Consider the following 21,058-nt stretch of genomic DNA (forward strand, 5'->3'; position numbering starts at 1 on the left):
TTCCTTGGCACAAAGCTTGACATAACCAACTGCTTGGTTTACTAGATAAACCAAGCAGGTGGTTACTGGTAGAGTCAGCCCACTTGTGTTGTAGCAATTTCACATAGTGTCTCCCTCTTCTTTTAGCAAGGCGGTGGTGTTTCAGTAGCAGCCACACACCGGCATGACCTACCAATTCTGCACAGTACTTGGTTTCTCTGCAGCCTCACATAGTCAGGACTTGGGCTCTCAAATGGTCTCTCCAGCAAACCACAGTCAGGTAAGTGTGGATTCTGGCACCATCACAGGTTTTCGATCCATTTACAAGCTTTCGGTTACACTGGCCCTAATCTGCTGTGAGCCCGCTGGTTACTGGGACAGATATGAGTGATGACAATTTTTATCCAGTGACAAGGTACTTAAGTTTCCTGATATTGATGGGGACTTTAGATGGTGAGTCCTACTTGGGACAGTCTTGACAATATCTGTAAAGCTCTGTGGAATATGACGGCTTAAGCTAAATAATAACTAAATGTGGTTGATGCGTGCATCGGTAGAATCGCTACTGTGCCCTGGAACCCAAAGACCCATCTGCCATTATTGTAAATGGCACAAGGTAAGTTACATAGGAGTACTATTACAGATTTACCATTGGGGGTCAGCAGATTCAAGTTACACCTAGTGGTCTAGAAAGTATTGTCTTTCATAAGTACTAAATGGAATAGTGTGTCCAATGGTTCTAAAATAAAATTATTATGCTGAAATTCGCGACCTCGGATCCCTCCATGACCGCTCTGGAAAACACTGCTATTTACAATTAGCCATGTTCCGGAGTGGAATAGAAAGTCATTAAAAACTCAGGAGAAAGTTAAGTGATAAATAACATCCACATAACTATAATAATGACATAAATAATAGCTCACAATGATTGACTATAGCAGCGCAGCCATGATTTAATATGATAAAGACTTACATCTAATGTAGCACATTACCTTTAGAGAACAGGCTGTACACTTGTCAAAAGCAAGGCTGACAGGCAAAACATTATCAAACCTTGATAAAAATCCACGGATCTGAAAAAGAAAAAAATAATTAAAAACATAATTTCTGTAATGTGACAGACTATATAATTGACCTTTTACATTAAATCTGTGTAGATAATGAAAATATAAATGAAACCACAGCGCCTCCTAGTGTACATGATTCAGAAGGCACTCATAAGAAGTAAAGTCTGCCGCATTCACATTGTGTTGGCATATGCACCAGAAAACCTTCCTATATGTGTAAACTCATCTAATCGGCCTTTGTTGACCCAGTGGAGGTCAACAGGGAATCCTTTTAGCCTCTGCTAGGTTGGTATACATCAGTTTACTTTTGTTTTCCTGTACACAAGTGTATACTCAATGATACCATTCTACTGTATACAGTAGAAATAACTTCTAGCAGTGGAGAAGGAGACAGATTTCTCTAATAAGATACTGTATATTACCATGATTCTTATATTCACTTGTATTGTGCACTTAGGAAATTTTGTTTTATAAGTGGAGGTACACTATGCTTTGAAGATCTAAAAGCAATCTACACTATGTCCGGCTATTCCACTTATTCCAGTGCAAGACACTGATGTGACAAGACCTTCACTTGTGGAGAAATTTATAGAGGAATGCACCTTGAGTATTGCGTCTGGAGTGGCGAGTAGTGTGGAAGAACCAGGAGGATACAGACTATGTGCACCATCTCATTTTCATGCTATCTCCAGGGCGGTGAGTCGTGACACTGCTGTAACTGCATTAGTTACGCTAAGTTCACACTAGTGTTCAGGTCTCCATCGTTTGTGTACACATGCGACCCAAAAGACAAAGACTGTGTCTGATTAAAAAGCGGTTACCAGTGTAAAACTGAACCCCATAGAGTTGAATAGAGTCCGCTGAGTTTCTTTGTAGGACTTTACTTTCTGCCAATTTTAAGCAGATTTTGCTGTGGAAACTCCAGCGCAGGTGTGAATCCAGCCTTAAAGGGGTTGTCCAGGATAAGCTGAAAATTAACCCCTAAACTAAAGCCGCTCCCCCCACCGATCTTCTAATTTACAAAAATCTATATATAATTACCCATATCCCTGGAAAGGTCATGTGACCGCTCCAGGGACACTTTCTAATAATCCGGTGACGTTCCGTTTCACCATTACTCTTCTCCCTCCCCTATCCCCATTAATACTTATCAAGCCTTACTGTGTCCATCTCTCCTTCTTCCTGTCTTCTAGCAGTAAGCAGTATAGGTTAAGCTAGGGATACAAGGGGAAAGGGGGGGGGAGAGGTGGGAGAGGCTACTAATGGACGGGATCGCTAGTCTTAGTGAAACAGGGAGGGTGGGATTGACTATGCTTAGTGAGACAGACAGGTTGGAGGGGCTAGGCTAGTGAGACCGGGAGGGTTTTGTAACGGATTGAAGAGGGGGGCTGAGTGAGAGGAACTAGTGTAGAAGATACACAGGAAGCTAACACCATGTAAATAACTAAGAGACAAGGATAATGGAGGGATTCATCAAGACCGATGTACAAATCCCCGTGGCTACTGAAGATTCTGCCTCCATTATACCACTTTTGTGACGTACACATTGATGAATACAGCAAGGATGGTAGTCCGGCTCACTTGAAAAAAAATGGCAAGGCCAGTGCAAAAATACCACTCAAGACTATTTTAGTTGCAAGTCGTGTTTTGTAGTCACAAATCCCAGATTTGCTCTTATTTTAGGCCATTTTGGGGGTATTTGATACATTCCTCCAATAACCTTTATACAGTGCCTACAAAACCTTCACCGTTTTACAACTGGGGACACAGCAAGCAAGTAAAATAAGAGGTGGGAACAAAAGAATGAACAATAAGACAAAAGAGGAAAGGTCCCTGTTAGAGATGAGCGAACAGTGTTCTATCGAACACATGTTCGATTGGATATCAGGGTGTTCGCCATGTTCGAATCGAATCGAACACCGCGTGGTAAAGTGCGCCAAAATTCGATTCCCCTCCCACCTTCCCTGGCGCCTTTTTTGCACCAATAACAGCGCAGGGGAGGTGGGACAGGAACTACGACACCGGGGGCATTGAAAAAAATTGGAAAAAGTCATTGGCTGCCGAAATCAGGTGACCTCCATTTTAGACGAATAGTGGATTTCAAATCCGGGTCATATGAGAATGTGAACTTTGTGACTATGAGACAGGGATAGCTGTACAGGCAGGGATAGCTAGGGATAACCTTTATTTAGGGGGGAATGTTATTAAAAATAACTTTTTGGGGCTCTATCGGGTGTGTAATTGTGATTTTTGTGAGATAAACTTTTTCCCATAGGGATGCATTGGCCAGCGCTGATTGGCCGAATTCCGTACTCTGGCCAATCAGCGCTGGCCAATGCATTCTATTAGCCCGATGAAGTAGAGCTGAATGTGTGTGCTTAGCACACACATTCAGCTCTACTTCATCAGGCTAATAGAATACATTGGCCAATCAGCGCTGGCCAATGCATTCTATTAGCTTGATGAAGCAGAGTGTGCACAAGGGTTCAAGCGCACCCTCGGCTCTGATGTAGGAGAGCCGAGGGTGCACTTGAACCCTTGTGCACCCTCAGCTCTGCTACATCAGAGCCGAGGGTGCGCTTGAACCCTTGTGCACACTCTGCTTCATCAAGCTAATAGAATGCATTGGCCAGCGCTGATTGGCCAATGTATTCTATTAGCCTGATGAAGTAGAGCTGAATGTGTGTGCTAAGCACACACATTCAGCTCTACTTCATCGGGCTAATAGAATGCATTGGCCAGCGCTGATTGGCCAGAGTACGGAACTCGACCAATCAGCGCTGGCTCTGCTGGAGGAGGCGGAGTCTAAGATCGCTCCACACCAGTCTCCATTCAGGTCCGACCTTAGACTCCGCCTCCTCCGGCAGAGCCAGCGCTGATTGGCCGAAGGCTGGCCAATGCATTCCTATGCGAATGCAGAGACTTAGCAGTGCTGAGTCAGTTTTGCTCAACTACACATCTGATGCACACTCGGCACTGCTACATCAGATGTAGCAATCTGATGTAGCAGAGCCGAGGGTGCACTAGAACCCCTGTGCAAACTCAGTTCACGCTAATAGAATGCATTGGCCAGCGCTGATTGGCCAATGCATTCTATTAGCCCGAAGAAGTAGAGCTGAATGTGTGTGCTAAGCACACACATTCAGCACTGCTTCATCACGCCAATACAATGCATTAGCCAGTGCTGATTGGCCAGAGTACGGAATTCGGCCAATCAGCGCTGGCTCTGCTGGAGGAGGCGGAGTCTAAGATCGCTCCACACCAGTCTCCATTCAGGTCCGACCTTAGACTCCGCCTCCTCCAGCAGAGCCAGCGCTGATTGGCCGAATTCCGTACTCTGGCCAATCAGCACTGGCTAATGCATTGTATTGGCGTGATGAAGCAGTGCTGAATGTGTGTGCTTAGCACACACATTCAGCTCTACTTCATCGGGCTAATAGAATGCATTGGCCAGCGCTGATTGGCCGAATTCCGTACTCTGGCCAATCAGCACTGGCTAATGCATTGTATTGGCGTGATGAAGCAGTGCTGAATGTGTGTGCTTAGCACACACATTCAGCTCTACTTCATCGGGCTAATAGAATGCATTGGCCAGCGCTGATTGGCCGAATTCCGTACTCTGGCCAATCAGCACTGGCTAATGCATTGTATTGGCGTGATGAAGCAGTGCTGAATGTGTGTGCTTAGCACACACATTCAGCTCTACTTCATCGGGCTAATAGAATGCATTGGCCAATCAGCGCTGGCCAATGCATTCTATTAGCGTGAACTGAGTTTGCACAGGGGTTCTAATGCACCCTCGGCTCTGCTACATCAGATTGCTACATCTGATGTAGCAGTGCCGAGTGTGCATCAGATGTGTAGTTGAGCAAAACTGACTCAGCACTGCTAAGTCTCTGCATTCGCATAGGAATGCATTGGCCAGCCTTCGGCCAATCAGCGCTGGCTCTGCCGGAGGAGGCGGAGTCTAAGGTCGGACCTGAATGGAGACTGGTGTGGAGCGATCTTAGACTCCGCCTCCTCCAGCAGAGCCAGCGCTGATTGGTCGAGTTCCGTACTCTGGCCAATCAGCACTGGCCAATGCATTTCTATGGGGAAAAGTTAGCTTGCGAAAATCGCAAACTGACAGGGATTTCCATGAAATAAAGTGACTTTTATGCCCCCAGACATGCTTCCCCTGCTGTCCCAGTGTCATTCCAGGGTGTTGGTATCATTTCCTGGGGTGTCATAGTGGACTTGGTGACCCTCCAGACACGAATTTGGGTTTCCCCCTTAACGAGTTTATGTTCCCCATAGACTATAATGGGGTTCGAAACCCATTCGAACACTCGAACAGTGAGCGGCTGTTCGAATCGAATTTCGAACCTCGAACATTTTAGTGTTCGCTCATCTCTAGTCCCTGTCTTATAAACTAGTCATAAGTCATTGACAACTATCTTGTCCAGTTCCTCCGTATACATGCACACTCGGCTTGGCAGTAAATGTATTCCTAAACTGGGAGAGGAGAGTTTAGCTGCTTTCAGTCTCTTCTGATAATAAAATCCCCGACATCTGTCAGAAGGGGAGAGTCTTCAGTGGCTTTTTTACTTTTTCGATCACAAAGCTAGCCACATGAGGGCTTAATGTTTGCGGGACAAATTGTACTTTGTAATGGCACCACTTATAATTCTGAATGATGTACTGGGAGGACGGAAAATAATTCAGAATGTGGTGGAATTGGGGAAAAACTGTGTTTATGCGACTTTTTTATGGGCTTTATTATTAGGTCGTTCATTGCACACCTGTATTTTATGGGTTGGTACAATTCTGGGAATACTGAATTTATATTGGGGTCGTGGGGGGGCACAACAAAAAAGTGTGAACTCTGATCATGGGCATTAGATCAGGGTCTCCAGTGTGCAATACAGTAGAGGCCCGGGGGTTTCGGGTCCCCTCTGCTTCAGAGCAGCTGTCCTCTTTAAACACCTGGCATCTCCCATACTATCACGTCTTGCGAAGTTCGCCAGGCGGTTTGGTTCAGACTAAACACGTCCCAATTGGAACTGCTATTAACTAACTGACAGGCCTCTCGATGTGATATCATGACTGTCTTTGTGATTCCATATAAGACAAAATATATAAAATATAACATTCCAGAGCTAAAGATACTTCCACAAAAAATCTAGCCCTCTACACAAATATGTATGGAATAGGCAATTGTAAAAATATTGAATAAAGAGCCAGCTCCACACAGATAGTGGTGTTAAGAGGGTTGACTATTGTTAGTGGATTCTGCAGATACTAGCGTTACGGCGGAGAAAATATAGTGTATGTCTGCCTATTAAATCTGTAACTGGCAGAGGTACTTTCCATGTTTTATCCCTTTCATGAGGGGGCACCGAGGAAGCTACTGGTGGAACATCAAGGAATATCAGTTCATTCCTATTAGACAATGAAGTGAAGCCAAGAACTGAGTTGTTTTCGTTGATACATGTGACAAACTCATAAAAAGGGGCCTCAGGTCCCCGCCACAGGATCAGTATACCTCAGCCAGAGGCAAATGTGCTTCTGCCACTGGCTGAGGTCATCGGAACCGATGACAAAGGTCTCCCACCAGCTCAGGAGCAAATTCACATAACTGGGTGCCCCTGAGGTGATGGTATAGGCGTCCATCAAAAGTGAAGTAATTGTCAGTCAAACAAAATCTCAAAAGATCAATAATGAACGCATTATGAGTTTTGTAGTTGAATGTCACACATACCCAGATAAAACTCTGCTGCCTATATGCCATCATCATGTCAAATAGAGGTATACAGAGCCTCGATGTCTATAGATGTCAGAATGACATCGTCTTCAATGTTAATACCATCTATTTTTAGCAGCAGGTCTGATGTATCAAGGACATAAGATGGCAGGCTCTCAACAAATAGCATAAGTATATGATCAAAATAAATACAGAAGTTCCCAGTGAGGCCAGTCACTCCAGATATAATGGGTGTCCCTTTAAGGGATGTGTCCCCTTATGTATTTTATGTAGGGAGTAGAAGGTGGCAATCATCGGAAACAGGAACTCAGATTCATTCCTTCCTGTCAATTAGTTCTTCATCCAGAGTACATCCAAATGGGGTTCTCCTTTTTCACACGATAGGAGGAAGAATCTGTAAGCAGGGAGAGAAACATCCTCCTATACCCAGTGGTGTCCATGACAATATTGAAAGAACCCAGAGTATAATGAATGGAGGTTAATGAGAGATGATCAAGAATAAACAGTGTTACTCACCTCTCCTGTATTCCTGCATGAGTCCCTGCAATCTTCAGCTCTTCTGACTGATGTCATGGACCATCTAGGCCTGTGCTTGAGCCTCAGTGTCACAGGGCATTGTGACGCACAGATGAAAGCATTGCAATACCATGTGACAGGTAGAAGACCCGAAGACAGCAGGGAGTTGAGCCAGAGCCCAGGAGAGGTGAGTAACACTATTTGTTACCTTTGATCACCTTCCTTATGTCTGAGACCCCAGAGTATAATAAAGCAGATCCAGTTCTGTCTTATTTGTTCTGAACAAAACTGTAAATATTTTAATAACTGTAATTTTTTGTAATTTTCTCTTGAATTGAACTGTAAGATCTACGCCCACAGATCACAATGCTTAAGCTTGGTATCGCTCTGAGAGCCATAGCTGACAGCCATGGTCAGACTGAAGAAGTAAAGCTCCTCTAATTCATCCAAAAAAAATAAAAAATAGTAATTTAATTCCTATGAAAGTAAATATGCAACAAACTATACATCTAATTCATTATACATAAGATGTTGTGAAAGGGGGAAAAAAAATGGGTCTATAAAGGAGTCTGTCTCCATATCAAACAATTCACGCTGCATTGCATTAGGTGGTGTACCATGATACCTTTAGATAGTCCAAGTGATACACCATCCTGCCGAAAAAGCTGTTTACATAAAAATGCAAAGAAAGCAATGAGGCATACCAGCGTCCCCAAGGGCTCCATGATATGATGGTGCGCAGGATCAAGTCCACTATATTACACTGTGGCTAGTTTGATATCAAGTTTCCTGGTGACAGACTCCCTTTAACATCTAAACAAGTCTGGTATTAAGGGTACACAACTAAATATAGGGCAAAAAATTGGCAAAGCAATATAAATAGAACACTATGCTAAAAAAGCGCACTGCCACAGAAAATGTTTAGCAAAAAATATATAAAGCTTTATTTAAATACATTTTAAAACATATATAAGACAGAAATAATGAATGGGGTGATACAACCAAACAGAACAATGAAGGCCCAAGATGAAATACTAATGGTTGATGATGAATAAATGACACTTACATTACATATATATAAGGATATGTGAAACATCCATGGTTTCTAAAGTGCATATATAACATATAGTTTTTTAAAGTGCAAATATTCTGTGAAATAACATGATACCAAGTGGTAAATTACCTATGGGTGGACCTTCATGTAGTGAACGCGCCCCGACGCGCGTTTCGCCACTACCGTGGCTTCGTCAGGGGGAAAAAAAGATGATCATCATCTTTTTTTCCCCCTGACGAAGCCACGGTAGTGGCGAAACGCGCGTCGGGGCGCGTTCACTACATGAAGGTCCACCCATAGGTAATTTACCACTTGGTATCATGTTATTTCACAGAATATTTGCACTTTAAAAAACTATATGTTATATATGCACTTTAGAAACCATGGATGTTTCACATATCCTTATATATATGTAATGTAAGTGTCATTTATTCATCATCAACCATTAGTATTTCATCTTGGGCCTTCATTGTTCTGTTTGGTTGTATCACCCCATTCATTATTTCTGTCTTATATATGTTTTAAAATGTATTTAAATAAAGCTTTATATATTTTTTGCTAAACATTTTCTGTGGCAGTGCGCTTTTTTAGCATAGTGTTCTCTTCTGGTATTAAGGGGTTAACATGTTTGTTCTTATGTATAAGATGAATAAATTAGATATAAATTACCTGATGTGGTACTAGTCCCAAGGAAGTTGGGGGCTCATTCATTCGATCATCACTGCTACTTGCCACAGCATAACCTCTAAGAAAATAGAAGAACATCAGCCCATTTGTGTATTACAAAGACAAGATACATTTTATCTTGCTATACACTGCAATGTGTGAGCCCAAATGAATATATTACCACTTTTTTTTAAGGCAGATAGACCTTGATCTTCACAACAGAGTGTGACAAATCTCTTGCATAGCCACGCAGTTAAATGAATATTCTCATCTGGAAAGGGATGGCATATTTCTAAGATGTGATTGGTGGGGGATCAAATTCTGATGATGTAGCACTGTGACCGTTTTAGTCTACATTGGGACCTTGGCTATCGGCTGTCTGGGGAACTATAGCATGGGCCCATTCAAGTGTAGACTGTAGATTAGTAACAATCTACTACACCTAAAGGTCTTCCAAGTTGATCTCCCCATCAACTTAAGCTACTTCTTATATATAACCCGTCTCTCCTTTCCTGAATCATCTTCTAAGGATCAGAGTTGAAGTTTAGTTTAATGGTGTAAACGGTTTTCCAACCCCAGAAAATGAAACCGAACAATCCCCGACTTTTCAGGTCCACCCTGAGCTGTCTTTCTTGGTGTTTCGTGATACCACAGGAGATGGTAATACCACATTAACAATAAAGTGAATAAGCCTCTAAAAGTATAACTCCAGACCTGCGCTTACATCACAGCATAAGGGGACCTTTCTGTGACATGCTGTTTGTCTAGAGATCACCGCTGAGGCCTCTATACAAACCGCATGAAGCCTGTATATAAACGAACAGAACTGCCGACAGTGGAAACGGAGGCCCGCAGAGAGGTGAGTGCTAATTTCTTATGTCTATATGCCCCATAACAGCAATATTAAAGAATAAAAATAGGAACTGGACACCCCCCTTAAAGGCTAGTTAGACCACTAAAACAATTTTTTCTAATTTTCCTAAAAAAAAAAATATTTTACTTACCCTTCAGGATGCTGTAAAACGGATACCATGAGTTCTACAGCCAAAGCACCAGCTATCATGGATAGGCCTGGGCGGCTCACAGTACACTGCTGGTCCAGAGTGCGGTCTCTAGTGGACTAGAAAAACAAGACAAAAAGTTGGTTCCTTATTTAAAATACTGCTAAGGACTAGAGATGAGCGAGTACTGTTCGGATCGGCCGGCCGCCGTCAAAGCGGAAGTACCAAGTGCATCCATTCATTTCTATGGAGCGTGCTGTTCGGATCGGCTGATCCGAACAGTACTCTCTCATCTCTACTAATGACTCGTTCACATCTGCGCCATCTGCAAAGCTGCCATTTTGGATTCAACTTTACTTTTTTTCAATGGGAAAGCTTCATGTGACACGTCAAACACATGGAGAATTGCACAAGAAAATAACGGTGTGCTCATTTTTAACAGAGCTTTATTCATTATCGAGTTATTGACATGTTTCTTATTGTTACCTGGGTCATTGAAACAGACTTCAATGCAAGAAACCCTACAAGACCACCCATCTCCCATGGCACAGTTAGAAAACTGCTCGCCAAATTTCGTGCAACTGGTTCAGTGTTGGATAATCCCAAATCTGGACGTATGAAAACTGTCAATGACGACGAAACATCAGTGGCTATTCTGGCAGCATTTACCAAGTGTCCACAGCGTAGCACACTTTGTATGTCCCTGGAGTGTGGCATCAGTCAAACGTCCATTCGACGGATACTGGCTACACACAGATAGCACCCTTACAAGATCCAGCTGCTTGTTCTCGGTGTGTCAAGAGTAGGAGAAGAGAATCGCGTTGATAATTAAACACAATGGGAAGCACTTTGAGCACATCCTTTAGTGGGTTACTGTCGTTGCTCCAGGTCACAAACATGTCAATAACTCGATAATGAATAAAGCTACCTTAAAGGGATCCTATCATTTATCGCTTACTTACTGTGTAAGCGGCCATTTTTCTTGTGGCCGTGGGCATGCACAGTCGCCTCTACCCAGGCCCAAGGCCTACAACTTTCACTGCCTACGCCAGAAGAAGACACAAGAAGAGGATGTTCCTGAAGAAGATGGAGGCGTTGCTAGAGAGAGTTCTCTCGCAGCATTGGGAACGCCAGCAGTACTACGAGAGAACTCATTTGAATACCGTTAAAAACTGGCATTTCTACCGAACGGAGGCGCGGAGAAGACATCTAAAGGTAGGAGACGAATAGCCTTTCTTAAGGCTATTCCCACATGTTAGGAAGAAAAAAAAAACTTCTCAATGATAGGATCCCTTTAAAAATGAGCACACCGTTGTTTTTCTTGTGCAATTCTCCATGTGTTTGATGTGTCACATGACCCCCTCTTCATTGAAAAAAATAAAGTTGAATCCAAAATGGCGGCTTTGCAGAAGGCCACCATGGGCGCCACTCAGCCTCAAATGTTTCCCCCCTTCCACATACTAATATGCCACAAACGGTAAGGTGATATCAGCAATCACTTCCATATTATCTGGGTGTATCCATGTATAGCACACATTACACATAGGAACTGTAGAGGCAGGCTAAGGACTCTACCTGAGCAAGTTATAATAGACATAGTCAGAGTGTATAGTACACACTATACACACTGAGTACAGAACAGACTCTCCTCAGCAATACTCAATTAGGGCTTTGCAAAATATGAAATAAGTAAAGCCTTTTTTTTTTTTAAATAAATGAACTGAACTCTAAAGTATATCACAAAAATGTTCCCTATAACCCTCCATATAGAATAAGACAAAAAAAAAAAAAGTGAAATAACGTTAACACTTGAGCGAGGAATATTTCTAAGATTATTTCAGATTTTTCTCAACAATTTACTTACAAAACTAAAATCACATTAAGACGAGAAACAGAGAAGATATAAGGGAATCTTGTACCTGTCAACAAAAGTGAAATAACATGACTGATCTCATACTTACATCCCCCGGCGCCACCACATCATTACAGAAATAACAGCCCAGTTTGTATCCGGGGATGTTGGAGAACAGAGAAGAGCCCAGGAGATCAGATGAGCCAGGAATATTGGAGTGTGAATCATTGGCTTCCTCCTGCTTCCCTTTCTTCAGTCCATGTCTCATCACCACAAAGGTGTCAAAACCCAGAGCAGCGTTGATGACTAACTGCAGACGCAGGAGAGAAATAACAAGCCTGGAAATGTCACTAAGTCGTGAGCAGGAGCACATCAATAATAAAGTGACCGCTTTATTAGTAAGAGAGGTAAAGAAAGTAACTAACAAGAACGCTGTATACAGGGGTCAGACAGAACCTCAGCACCATGTATGTGGAAGGTTCTACTTTACTAAATATTTTTGATGTTAGTATTACCATATAATGTGGTAATCATTGTCCATTCATGATGGGCTTAGGAGTCATGTGGGTGGTCCTACTCAGTGACTGACAGCTATCTCTTTATATACACTCCTATAAGTAAGGACTGGACTCTGAAACCCAGAAGCAAGAGAGAATTAGTCTCAAACATGCTGCCTGCTGACTTTATGAGTCTGGGGGTGATCAGCGATTAACTCTGCAAGGAGCTACTAGTACATTCTTGCAGAGTTTGCACAAGGTTTGTAGCTGATGCAGAGGGGATCCAGCTGTTAGTGACAACTGGATATCCTAGAGAGAAGGTAGGGATGGGTTTGTTTTGCCGTCCATGCCTTCCTTATTGTTGCACACATGGTACAGAATGAGTGCCATGTATACAGCTATGGAAGTCATCATTATGTGGATCCATGTAGACCCAAGAGGACCCAAATCAGCCTCCCAAAGTTCTATTATGACCTTATGAGGTGCGCAACGTGTACAAAAAAATAAAGAAACATGGAAAGAAATTCAGCTAAAAAAAGTAAAAAAAAAAAAAAAAAAAAAAAGAGAGACACCAACATTGGTTTCTGTTTCACCTACATAAAAAAAAAGTCTGTAGATTTAGACATATACACACATATATAAATATAAAAACACACACACACACACACACACACACACACATATATATATATATATATATATATACATACATACATACATACATACATATGTATATATATATATATATATATATATATATATGTATATATATATATATATATATATATATATATATAACAAGTTTTTCTTCAAGAATTAAAAGAAAAAGAAAAGTGCTATAAAATAAAGTCTTATGTAGCACAGAAAAATACACTAACCAAAAAAAGGTTATCGCCTTCAAAAGTGCATGTACCCCCAAAAAAACCAAAAGATGTCCAGTCAACGAATCAGGAAATACATGGCTCATTAAGTGGTTATAACAATATAGTCTTGAACATCATAGCAAAGATATTCCACAAGTTTCATTTTACAGATGTATTAGATTCACCTGGCACATGAAAAGGAAAAGTAGTATTATTGGGGAGAGCAGTGGCTGAGTCACCGGCCGGTCACAATCAGGATCACATCATGACCTTTTAGAACTTCTGCCCATAAAACTCGTGAGAGGAGTCACCAGCGGAGCGCAAGAAGGATAATGTTACAAAAGACCACAGCTTCTGGTAAAGTCTTCCTTCTATACCAGAAAACTCCTGTGTGACTCAATCTCCTCCAAAACCCCCGATACACAAGGCATAGGAGGAGGAGAAAGGGCAAGTGACTACATAGAAAAAGCGAGTTGCCTCTCCCTGGCCTTTACTTTCTACCCCTACTCCATACATAAATATTCACTTTAAGGTGGAAGAGACCCATGTATACACAGTTTATATTTTACAAATCTAAAGGCAGACATTTAGTAAGAGGTGCATTTTTTTCAGGCACATGACACCTCTGTCCTGTGTACCATTTCTAAGGTATATGTGCAGCTATGGTACATCGCTGCCCTGTTTGCCATTTTGCAGCTACATATTCAGCTATGACACCTCTCTGTCCTGTGTACCATTTTGCAGGTACATGAACAGCGACACCTCTGTCCTGTGTACCATTGTGCAGGTATATGTTCAGCTATGACACCTCTGTCCTGTGTGCCATTTTGCAGATACATGTACAGCTGTGGCATAACTCTGTCCTGTATGCCACTTTGCAGGTACATGTTCGGCTATGACACCTCTCTGTCCTGTGTACCATTTTGCAGGTACATATTCAGCTATGGCACCTCTGTCTTGTGTACCATTTTGCAGGTACATATTCAGCTATGGCACCTCTGTCCTGTGTACCATTTTGCAGGTACATATTCAGCTATGGCACCTCTGTCCTGTGTACCATTTTGCAGGTACATATTCAGCTATGACACCTCTGTCCTGTGTACCATTTTGCAGGTACATATTCAGCTATGTCACCTCTGTCCTGTGTGCCATTTTGCAGGTACATATTCAGCTATGGCACCTCTGTCCTGTGTACCATTTTGCAGGTACATATTCAGCTATGGCACCTCTGTCCTGTGTACCATTTTGCAGGTACATATTCAGCTATGGCACCTCTGTCCTGTGTACCATTTTGCAGGTACATATTCAGCTATGGCACCTCTGTCCTGTGTACCATTTTGCAGGTATATGTTCAGCTATGGCACCTCTGTCCTGTGTACCATTTTGCAGGTACATATTCAGCTATGTCACCTCTGTCCTGTGTGCCATTTTGCAGGTACATATTCAGCTATGGCACCTCTGTCCTGTGTACCATTTTGCAGGTACATATTCAGCTATGGCACCTCTGTCCTGTGTACCATTTTGCAGGTATATGTTCAGCTATGACACCTCTGTCCTGTGTACCATTTTGCATGTACATATTCAGCTATGACACCTCTGTCCTGTGTGCCATTTTGCAAGTATATGTTCAGCTATGGCACCTCTGTCCTGTGTACCATTTTGCAGGTATATGTTCAGCTATGACACCTCTGTCCTGTGTACCATTTTGCATGTACATATTCAGCTATGACACCTCTGTCCTGTGTACCATTTTGCAGATACATGTACAGCTGTGGCATAACTCTGTCCTGTATGCCACTTTGCAGGTACATGTTCGGCTATGCCAACTCTCTGTCCTGTGTGCCACTTTGCAGGTACATGTTCGGCTATGCCAACTCTCTGTCCTGTATGCCATTTTGCAGGTACATATACAACTATGCCACCTCTCTTTCTTTTATGCCACTTTGCAGACACATGTACAGCTACGACACTTCACTTTTCTGTGTGGCACTTTACTGGCGCATACACAGTTATGGCCCCTTTTTCTCTTATATACCATTTTGTAAGTACACATACAGCTATACTAGTTTTCTTCTTTTCTGAACACCATGGCTATCAGGCTCAGAGATGCAGAACTTTCTAAGTCATCTATAAAGTTTAAGGGTTTGAGACTACAGTCCAGAAATCTGCTTCTCCCTTGTGTTCCTGTTTGCCTGGAGTTAAATCTGGTATTAAAAGAGTTTATTACCTTCTTCTGGCTTGCAGCAATGACGGTAGGCAGCCATCGACTTTCCCGGGTATCCATCAGTAGAAACACAACGTCATGCTCAGCGATGAGAGTCTCTAGTTTCTGCACATCTTTAGCTGCCTGATTCATTGTCTCCTCAGAGAAATTCACAGGATGACCCGGCATAGGAATACTCATGTTAAATCCTTTGGTGATCTGTGAAGAGGCAGAAACAAGACAATTCATGTATCTCAATGGAAACCAGAAATCGCAGTCCAGGCCGCTTGCAGGAGTACTCTCTCCGCATTTTTCAAGCAGAATGGGGAATGGAATCCCCAAATGGAAATCGATTGTAGCCTATAATGCAAATGCGCTGATTGAAGCAATGAAGGCATTGCCGCTTATCTCTTTGGAGCACAGCAATGCCCTCATTGCTGCAAAGAGCTTGCTTGCATATTCACAAAAGTAGCAATATCTTGGCAAAGGAGTCAATTCACATTAGGAAAACTGCATTTTCGGATTTATCAAGGTTGATATGCTAGATTATGGTGACTGATAGCCTATGTTTAGGGTTGGGTTGCCAAGAGTCATGCTCAATAATTGCAGTATGACAAGGGGCCGCTGGGTGGCAGAGGTCATGTGCCAGTATGGGCGTTATTGCTGGCAGCTTGTAAACATGGACTGGTTCAATAATCTCAGGGCATCTGTGTTGGATCAGGGGAGGAATGAAGAGATATTCACAGTTTATAACATTTGTCTGTCAGTGTTTTCTCCCCTACAATAAAACTAACTTCTTAGTTTAATAAGAAATTCGTTTCAGTGTTAAAACATGAAAGCTGAAATTAAAATTGACCGATTCATTTACAATCCCGCACTAATAACATAAGTCACATAACAATCTCAAAATTGGTAACGACAAGCTGTGTATTACAGATAGGACTCAGAGAACACAAGCCGCGAGTGGTGCTCTGCATGGAGCTACATATGAATATTAATGTGACTTGCTCTCCTCTTTTTGGGTGATGTACAATATGTAATGCAGAATAAGTATCTAATGGTTCTATACAGATGACTAACCAAAAGGCTTTGTATTCGTATGGGGTGATGTATATTGTGTGTGACATGAAGGTATATAGACCTCAATACCTGAGGCTTGTGTAATATGCATCTGTATCATGCAGAATATCTATAATCTGTTGTGGAGATTCTGTGAGGGTGCACTTTTATCGGTGTGGGCTTGTTTTTTTACTTTACTTTTTTCATTTAATGTTAGTTTTGTATTTTGCGCACATTTTACTATATTCGTTATTTTGATCCTATAGATTTGCGCTCAATTTGCTCCATTTTGCCTCTAGCAATGTTAAAAGGAGTCTGTGACCAGAACCCAGCCCTGCATATAGATCGCTTAGGGTCACCTAAATCAGTGCTTTCACCTTGTGAATTGGTGCTCCTATTGCCAAGATATCACCATTTTTGTCAATATACTAATGTGCTATTTGGAGCAGAGGAAATTCCTGTGATGTCATCAATGACATCACGAGGGTCTCTATCAACAGCTGTTTCTGCATTTTTGTATACAACAGTCTATATGAGCGCTGTGTTCTAGTTTTTTTTCTTTATTGATAGGGTACTGATGATTTCAGCTCCTATCACACTGTATAGGAACAGGCTGTCAAAGTGTGAGATCCTGACAGATCCAGCAGGCGATACTGTGTGGCGGCAAAAGTGTGTCAGCAATCTTCATCATTGTAAGTGTCACTTCTCCGACTCTGAATTGTGATACTTGACAGTGGTATGATGAGTTTTCTATTGTTGGCAGGCACATAGGCTTCAGACACTATAGGCAGACAGCTATGAACAGTGTATTCTTTGTAATAGATCGCACCAGCTGTGTACTAAAGACAACTTAGAAAACCTGTCTGCAGCCCAGTTCTACAGGTCCTTCGTACCACGCCAGGGAATATCCTTTGAAGCTTCTCTGCCGCTGCTAAAGCCTTTGATTTTCCACCTCCAAGGCAGTCTTCAAACTCATAGAGCGGCTGACGGACGGGATTAGAGTACGAGATTTTGGCATTGTCCACAAACGTTATATGTCTTACTCCCCATCCCTAGTGAAAAATAAAGAACAAATGTAAAAAATCCAATCCAAATACGTAACGTTCAGGAATGGATAAAGCAAGATTAACGTTTGTACCATCTTACTCCCCTAGTATACGCTACAAATTGGGGCAAATACAAAATTGGAGCATATGGTAAGAATATATCTTCATGCTGTATTCGCAAGTACTGGTCGAGTGACACAAGGTCAAACAAGTTCATAATCAAATCTATCTTTTGCAGCAATTTTATCAAATTGAGGTAAAATTGTAGTAAAATTTTCGTGATATTATTTTGTGTGCAAAAAAAATTGCAAAACTTTTTTGCAAACAAAACAATATTAGGAAAATTTTGACCACGTGACAACCCAATTATTCAAATTCTTACCACTCAGGTCAACCCAGTTGTCAGAATGTTTATGGCTACACCTTCATAGGTGTACACAGCAGCCAACCACCATTTCAGAGGTTGTGGCGCTCTAGGGGGCCATTGGCCTACCTGGCGGACTTGTCCTGTAGTAGCAATTTTGTGGCCTCTATTAGAACATTATTAACACAATTCTAGGTGATAAACCGGAGTTACTTATCAAATCCATTGTTTTATACAACTTGTGTGTACATTAAGAATATAGCTCTCAATAGAGAAGCAGGGGAAAGTATAAAGAAACGCAGGATTTCACAGAAAGGAGCCAAAATTTGTTATTAAAATATGACAAAATTTATTTACATCACAAATTCTGCCAGTACATCAGAAATCGTTGGAAACTTTAGTGTTATACAATTCTACACTGTTTGTTATCCTGTATGAGTATTTTCTGCTTTACTGCTTATGAGACAACCATTGAAGTAAGGCGTAACAGAAAGCGCCTTCAAAATGGTTTTCTTGCTTTTTTCCCCCATTCCTAATTGCTGGCCTGCCTGAATCTTCTCCCTGTATTGTCTGCTGAGACACGTATAATTGCTTTCGCAGTGGACACTATGCTAGCGGCTATGCCATTTGCTCTGGTTGCTACAATGTCATGCAAACGATGCTATGCTAAAAGTGAATCAGACATCACATTGCTTTGGGATTGTATCTGGCATGGAGATCTTATAATAGGGTGAACGTAAGAACTGAGACTTACAAATAAAGCTTCATGATCACTTTGGCTCTGTACGTATGACATTAACCAAATGATAACACTTAAAGGGGTATTCCAATGAACATAACCATATCTATATTTGTAGATAATTAAAAGTTAAACATTTTTGCAAATATAAGTAGCTAAAAATTCTGCAGAGTTTTAAAGATTTTCTCCAACTATATTAGTGGTGACAGTCTGTTGTCTTGATAGGTTGCCAATGGTTACGACCACAAATGCAGAAACTTTCTATAGTCTGGGAACCAGCTATGATTTTCTTATTGTAGCTGGGTTACCAGGCAGGGACACTACATGTATCAGAAGATATCCCGGCCACAATGAGGAAATCATTGCTGATTTTCTGACCTTAGAAAGTTCCTGCATTCATGGTCATATCCACTGGCAACTGATAAAGACAAAAAAACAGTGACCACAAGATATTAAGAGAAAAATCTTTAAAACTCTGCAAAATATTTAATTACTTATATTTGCAAAAATGTTTACATTTTAATTATCTACAAATTTAAAAAATAATTATGTACATGGGAATACCCCTTTAAGTAGCGTGTTGTTTATTTTATTTTTACCTATGATGTACTGGACTTGCATTAAAATTGGTCATTTTATAGTCATAGTATTCAAAGTCTCCAAATTCTAGGACAAAAACATACTTTCTCCTTCTCAGAAATAGTGGAATTTTACACCGTCAGCATTTTTTTTAGCAGGTAAAGATGCTTCTGTAGGTCCACACATACAAGGCTGAGTTTGGAGAGACATACATCTACACCCCTGTAGCTCCACTTTCTGCTTCAGAATGGAGCAGATAGACACTGGACTTACTCTCATATTGCCATTGGAGGGAAAGAGTGTCAGGACTACTGCTAAAATTCCAACAGGATAGGAGATAAGTATCTGATCTCTGGGGGTCCCACTGCTAATACACCAACTGAGTATAAGTAAGTGGGTCCTGTTTACAGTCACCTAGTGGTCGAGCATGTGCACTGCCACTCTATTCTATACAAGCCATCTTGGCTATCTTCGGCATTCCTATAATGTCGAATTGTGCAGCATGCATGCACTTATGCTCTCTATTCAGCTTCTGTGTTCTAGACATATGTTATGTAGAATGTGATAATATTTCAGTTTTCCAACATGTATGTAGCTTAACAAACAGAAAAGTTGCATTGGAAAGGGACAGAGCACTATCTTAAGCCTCTAAGACTTAGACTACCTTAGACTTCAAAGTAAAGAAAAGAATATTAAAAAAAATATATGGCTTTAATATGATATCCACTTGGAATTCTCTAATAACAAGTGATATATTGCAAGTATACTTACCATTAGCGTCCTGGCCACATTGCACCCCAGGGTACCTGCTCCAAGTAACAAGCACTTAGTGGAGATCACTTTCTCCAAATCCAGAGTGGGCACAAGTCTCCAGCGCATCAACTTTAGGTTAAGGTCCACAGATGATTCTGCTAACCTGAAAAAGAAAACATTTAAATGTGTGCAGAATATTGGCGCGGGTCTAATGTAATATGAAAGAAAGTGTATAGATGAAATCTGATCAAAAGGCATAAGCACTGCAAAGAATGCATGTTAGGATATGTTCACACTGAGCCGGCCCCCGCATGATCAGGTGTATGAGGCCACTCCTAATGCCCGTATTACACATAACACATGGCTAGTAGTGACCATTGAAGTCAATGGGAGCAGAGCTGCAGTAAAGGCGCATGGCCACTATACAGGACACTGAACCAAATTGCTTCCGGCTTCATGTTTTGTATGGTACAGGTGCTATAAGTGGCCCCGCACTGCTGAGGAATAGCTGTACGCTCCCCCCAAGGACCAGATATTTACAGCCTATCCTAAGGATAGTTCATAAAAACCTAAATCCTGGACAATATACATATATTCATTATACAGGGTGTCCCACTCAGGAGTACAACTATAATAATGCGAATTACTCTGCAAGGCGTGCATGTATCATCATGCAACAAGCTTCAAAAGATTCCTTATTTAATGAAGAATTGATTCTGTGTGATAAAGAGGCGGGCACTATAGCTGGCGCCGCTACGGCGGCCCGGAGCGGCGAAACCAAGCATACAGTATACCGTACCACAAAGAGTGTTCATTGTGAAGACCTACTGGGTCACCGGGTCAGTAAAACAGTGTCAGAGGGAATATTTGAAGAAATTTGGAGAGAGAAACCTGCCTACCTTCAAAATCAACACAAAATTGGCCAAAAAGTTGGAGGCGACGGGAAGCCTGGTTGATCAGCATTCTGGAGGACGACCTTGGATGTCGGATGAGAGTGTGCTAGATGTTCCAGACTGTTTGAAAATTTTAAAATTACAGATTTTTTTCTATGGGGCTATTTAAAGGGCAAGGTTTATG

General features: G+C 41.7%; 1 protein-coding gene across 2 annotated transcripts in view; it reads right to left on the minus strand.

The window, feature by feature from the left end:
- Positions 1 to 21,058, minus strand: part of ATG7 (autophagy related 7) — a 173,139-nt gene that overhangs the window by 126,645 nt on the left and 25,436 nt on the right. For both annotated transcript variants that reach the window (XM_075286942.1, XM_075286941.1), the window contains exons 11-17: positions 20,000 to 20,144; positions 17,394 to 17,552; positions 15,466 to 15,660; positions 11,988 to 12,188; positions 10,030 to 10,145; positions 9,029 to 9,104; positions 972 to 1,052 (exon numbers count right to left, since the gene is read on the minus strand). In XM_075286942.1, the coding sequence (XP_075143043.1) occupies positions 972 to 1,052; positions 9,029 to 9,104; positions 10,030 to 10,145; positions 11,988 to 12,188; positions 15,466 to 15,660; positions 17,394 to 17,552; positions 20,000 to 20,144 (973 nt within the window). The remainder of the gene's footprint in view (positions 1 to 971; positions 1,053 to 9,028; positions 9,105 to 10,029; positions 10,146 to 11,987; positions 12,189 to 15,465; positions 15,661 to 17,393; positions 17,553 to 19,999; positions 20,145 to 21,058) is intronic.

Source organism: Leptodactylus fuscus, chromosome 9 (assembly GCF_031893055.1).
Source record: "Leptodactylus fuscus isolate aLepFus1 chromosome 9, aLepFus1.hap2, whole genome shotgun sequence".
NCBI lineage: Eukaryota > Metazoa > Chordata > Amphibia > Anura > Leptodactylidae > Leptodactylus > Leptodactylus fuscus.